General features: G+C 33.8%; 1 protein-coding gene across 1 annotated transcript; it reads left to right on the top strand.

Moving 5' to 3' along the window:
* Positions 1 to 214: 214 nt before the first annotated feature.
* On the top strand, positions 215 to 5,465 carry LOC105333107 (uncharacterized). The gene is made up of 3 exons (XM_011435932.4): positions 215 to 627; positions 4,473 to 4,531; positions 4,713 to 5,465. Exons 1-3 carry the CDS (start codon positions 405 to 407, stop codon positions 5,112 to 5,114), a joined length of 684 nt encoding a protein of 227 aa, XP_011434234.1. The 5' UTR covers positions 215 to 404; the 3' UTR covers positions 5,115 to 5,465.

Below are 5,465 nucleotides of genomic sequence, written 5' to 3'. Positions count from 1 at the left end.
GCGACATTCATCTTAAGACAACCACTGCGGGCGAGGAATTCACGGTATTTCTTTATAAAACGCAAGTTCAACATAATTGTACCAGTGACTCTTGAACCACACCGTCATTAATCTCGTCCACAACACAATCATCTTATTATGATCGTCTGCACCGCACGAGATATGTCCCGGATATTCATTCGCTTTTCGACGTAGGCGTGATTTGGCTGGATGCAGCAGTCATTGATTCAAGTGTCATTCTAAACTAGCTATAGAGTTTCCTTGGTGTTATATTAGGCAACAACCGGCTGTGAGATTTAATATTACGGACAAAAATGAACCCATATACACATCGTGGAATATTGTTCTTTCTTCCTCAAGGAAATTAATGTCGTTGATTAATATTTACTTGTAAATCACTAAAGATGAAAGGAGAATCTAGCAGCGATCAGGATGAAACCCAAGGATACAAACGCTCGACGGGAGTCTTTTTACAGGATTCTGATGTAAAACTCCGCAGAAAGGAACGAGTCCCAAAATGCTGTGTGGTGGGGGATGGGGGCACGGGGAAGACGAGTATGATGATGCGCTACACCCTCGGGAAAATTCTCTCAGACTACCAACCCACCTGCTTCGAAAACTATACAAGTGAGTTCACAATATGAAAATTCGTCGTAATTTATGATTTTTTTTCTCAGTACAATTCAATAACCATACATTTAAATATATTGTAACAATTACTATACAATTTTTGTACAACTATCGTTGCTTATCAATACGCATAACAATTCTGCTTTTCTTTTTTCATGGAAAATAAAACCTCATAGATTCCCATTTGTCAGAAACTTGCAAAAGAAGATTCTAAAACTTCTAAAACTCTAGTCATTCAGATTGAAGTGGCTTAAGATATTAATATTCATTCATCTGAAATTGTTCATGTCTTAATATGAATAAGACTACATTCAATTAAGTACGGCTAAGCTTAGTCACATCCTACTGAATACATCGGAAGGATTTCCCATCTTCATATTTCCACTTATAATAGTTTCCATAACTCACATATGATAAGGAGGGCTATCAAGTTAAACGTTTGTTGTATGTCGGGGTCCCTTTTTATTTAATTTATGGATGATGATATATTACAAGCAAATTATTGTTTGTTCTTACAGTTAAAATAATTTGCAAGAAAACTTTCTTTTTCTAAAAAGATATTAATAACAAAAAACGTTGTTTTAACTTTATGTTTACACTAATTTAGGTGTCAAGTGATTAATTGTATTTAAAATATGTTATTCTTAATTGATGACATTTGTAACATTCCTCTCTACCCCCCGAAGCAAATTATCAATCGCTTAAAATCACGCAGGTTATAAAAAAACACGATATGAATCTATTTTGACGGAATATGACAATGTGTGCTGACAAAGATAATCAAAGACATGCATTGTAATAAATATAACTGGAAGCTATACTTGTAATCTATTTGCATTGGAATTTTTAAAATAGTCCAATGACATCTTTTGACACTTGATTTGAATATTATGCAACGAGTTTTGCACCTGAAGCCAAAAATTCGTCTCTTGTTTCAGTCCAAAGGTTAGACTTAATTGTGTGAAGCGGGGTTTTATATAGTTTCTCAGGTGCGGCATGGCAGCTTAGTATAATACTTATTCATTCATGAAGGTGTCTGGTGTGTTTTAATTGTCAACATTTTGGTTCATGACCTCACCCATGACTTTGGCTATCTTGTCTTTGTGTTAACGCTACCATAAGAGAAAAGACGTAAATAATACAAGCAAATAAATAGTGGCTTCTTTCCGTGTGATTAGCCTTATCAATAATGGTTTTAGTGGAGTGTTGATCAAGGGTTTGACAACATTAATCTCGGATTTTTGCTTCACAATTGCCTTGTAAATAACAAGATAAGAATTAATGCGAACATAGTTAATAAACAATTACATTCATCTTATGTCACGCCTATAATTTGTTATATGAAATATACTCAGCCCTCCCCTAAAAACCACGAAAAACCTGTCAAATTAAAAAACATCTTGCAGAAGTACTACATGTAGTACATGTGCTTCGCATTAGTTACATATGTTTATTGTAGACTTGCTAGAATCGCTTAAAATAGAAATGTTTAAAACTACATTTTATAATTAAAAAAACTCCCTTGAATCAATATGGCAAAGTAAGGCTATTACTTAATCATAATAAATATCTTCATCATAGTCATCATCATCTATTTGGCATTTTTCCACAGACTGTGAATACACAAGGAGATAGGCAATCTCCGTCTACTTGTAAGAGGTCGCTAAAGTTCGGCACTTCCGTCCGCATTACGCGCATCTTGCATTGTTGAACTGGGCTAGGCAAAGTCCTGTTAAATACTCTATTTAGACATTTCTTAGCCGAATCAACATTCAAGAATATGCTTATATATAATATTTAAACACTTTAAAACTCTGATTATTCCAGTAAAACTCTTTTTAGAAAATGCGGAAAGTCAACTTATTTTGGGACAACCCTTGTATGTACCTTGATCATTAATGGAAAGAACTACACGTGATATAGGCTATTGTTTGCCTGCTATTCAATTCATATTCATTAATATACTTCCGTGTATATTTCTGAAAAGAATACTTTTTAAACTAATTAAGTCAACTTATTTGAAATGAACTGAAGCAGAAGAAGAGAAGAATTACAAGCACTTATTATATTACGTTTTGAATATCATTCTTTCGACTTAATGTAAAACGTTACCAGAAATTAAGCGCACATATATGGTACTTGTGATGAATATACATTTTTCTGTCATCCGTTATTCCACCTTTGCCTTAGGTTAACAATTTGTATCTCATTCTAATTCTTAAAGTGCACAAAATTTTGTCATTTGCTAAAACTAGACCTTGAAGGTAAATAACTTTCTCTTAACACTTAGAATTATGCTGATTTATGCATACTTCGTCTCTCCTGAGTTCTTAAATTTACTTCTTTTTTTAAAATACCAATTACACGGCGTAATGTCGTCTTTGGTATTTACTGTACAGGCATATTAGATTCATTGCTTCAATTTATCTCAATTAACTTGATAATGTTGTCCACTCAAGAAATAAACAGCTTCAGACAGAATAATTTCACACAAGATCTGTCAATGAAACCATTATAAGGACACATTAAACCTATTTTGAGGGGTCTCGGTTCCTCCCTTTGTATATGTTGTCGTATGTTGTCATTTGGCAACTCTTTCGCGGGTTTCTGTCAAAAAGAAATGACAGACATTCTTCTTACAGGTGTATCCATTCGACATTCCCAAGTCATAAATTTGTAAACATGCGACTTCTCACACATTGATTATATACACAATAAGCATAAGTCTACATTCCCATATATACTTAAAGGAAAGGTACTATTGTTATTATTTCTCTGGTTTCGAGTAAAACGTCATATGCGATTGCTTAGGATAAAAAAAGACACAATTGGGATAGGTGTACAGTACTGTATGCACAAAGAATTGTGGTGTTTGGAAAACGTTTTATATTGTACAAGTATCTACAGGTAGTACCCTTTTTCAATGGAGGGTCATATTTCTTCTGACGACTGTCAATGTTCTTTATGGTGTTGTGTTTATAAAGTTCCTGTATTACTATACAAGGTCAACACTATATGAGTCCTTGCACTTACTGGGGATGAATCGGGTGACTTTCATACATCGTTAATTCTTAAGTTAAAAAAAAATCATCATTTTATGACTAACCCCTTATACATATTTTTTTCTTCCTTTTTTTTTTAATTTCTTTGCGCCATTTTGATTCAGGAAGTCAATATAGAATACACATTTTTACAGGAAACGGTATTTTGGAACACTCAAGGTTATGTACATTTGTACATTTATTTCCTTGTATTCAGGTTGTATTTGTGCTACATAAAGATTTTAAGATGTGAATTCCGAGTTCGACTGTTTAGAATGCAGTGATTTTCTATTTTTACACATTCACACACATGCATAATTATATTGAATGGATGAAAACTCCGTCAAAATCCTCAGTTGGTTTAGATATTTAGCAAAACAAAATATTGGGGGCTTATATACCGGTATTTTAAAGCAGTTTATATTTGCTGTGACAGATTTATTATAAATTTGAAAAAAAGTATATGGGAAAAAAAGAATGTTAGTCTATCGAAACTGATAGAACTTTTCATGGACGCTAAATTAGCACATGTAGAATTGAGGGTAGAATACCATGTATACATATTCATCTAAAACAGGCTGTTAAAAATATAGGTGCCCTGAAAAATATCAACAAATAATTCAGTTTTGGTGATTATACAAAAAGTTAAGCCTCTATTCAGACTACATTGCGGTTTACATTTTCAAATGCGGCTTAACTGGACTGTCTAATGTTAAAATATTTAATCTTTATGTTTCTTCGGTTCAATTTCAACTTTTAATATCTTCATTTATTTCACATTTTTTTCTTTCTTTCTTTTAGTTGATATTAAGGAAGGAGAGAACACGCATCAGCTGAGTGTGCTGGACACAGCTGGACAGGTAAGCAGGGGAGAATAATTCAACATTGCAAACGTCTAATCAAAAATAAACGATAATCTCAAACTGCCGACAAATGTGAATTCGTTGTGCTTTTGCCATAACAAATTAGTAATACAAGATTTCTTTTGAAAAAAAAATATGCAAAACATTTTTATTTATCTTTAATTGATTTCTTTTACAGGAAACGTACGATCGTCTGCGTACGCTTGCGTACTCCGACACTGACGTATTTGTCGTCTGCTTCTCCGTGTACGACAGCGACTCGTTCGAAAACGTGAAATTAAAATGGATTCCAGAAATCAGACAGTTCAAACCCGACACACCCTTTTTCATTGTGGGCACACACACAGACTTGCGTCATTCTGTGGTGGACATTACAAACGATTGTGTGAGCACGGCTAGAGGCAAGAAGTGCGCCAAGAAGTGGGGAGCCGTTAAGTACCTCGAGTGTAGCTCCATTGACGGAACCGGTTTGGATGAGGTCTTCCGGTTAGCTTACAAAACCGCGGTGTCCCCCAAAAAGAAACGACAAACATGGAAAAGCTTCAAGGACGCCGTGAAAAGGCGTACTATGATTTTCTAAATTCATTTATTGTTGAAATTTTAAATTATGTTATTGATTTGTCTGTAACAATTATATGATGCGATTTACATACAGGAAAGACCAATTCTGCATGCTTAGTTTTGCGTGCTTTCATGCATACATGCGTATATGTATTTAAAACAAGTATGTTTATAGTTGTATTTTAAATCTATTCAGGCATAAGTTTCAGAGAATGTGGATTCATTCATGTATGTTTAACCTCTGCTTGTCTCTATGTTCACGTGCTTTCCGATGAAATCCAATTTAATTTGTTGAAGTTTTACAAAAATTATTTTTGTCACGAAATTTATTGCTATACACAACAATAAATTATCTCTGAACAATCAAAAA

The sequence above is a fragment of the Magallana gigas genome, chromosome 6, assembly GCF_963853765.1.
Source record: "Magallana gigas chromosome 6, xbMagGiga1.1, whole genome shotgun sequence".
NCBI classification, from domain to species: Eukaryota; Metazoa; Mollusca; class Bivalvia; order Ostreida; family Ostreidae; genus Magallana; species Magallana gigas.
Note: the sequence above shows the minus strand (reverse complement) of the source record. Positions and strands in the feature narration are given on the sequence as shown.

Coding starts and splice junctions, on each gene's coding strand:
- LOC105333107 (XM_011435932.4), top strand. CDS start 405: ATGAAAGGAGAATCTAGCAGCGATCAGGATGAAACCCAAGGATACAAA. Junction 628..4,472: donor CTGCTTCGAAAACTATACAA/GTGAGTTCACAA, acceptor TCTTTCTTTTAG/TTGATATTAAGGAAGGAGAG. Junction 4,532..4,712: donor TGCTGGACACAGCTGGACAG/GTAAGCAGGGGA, acceptor TTTCTTTTACAG/GAAACGTACGATCGTCTGCG.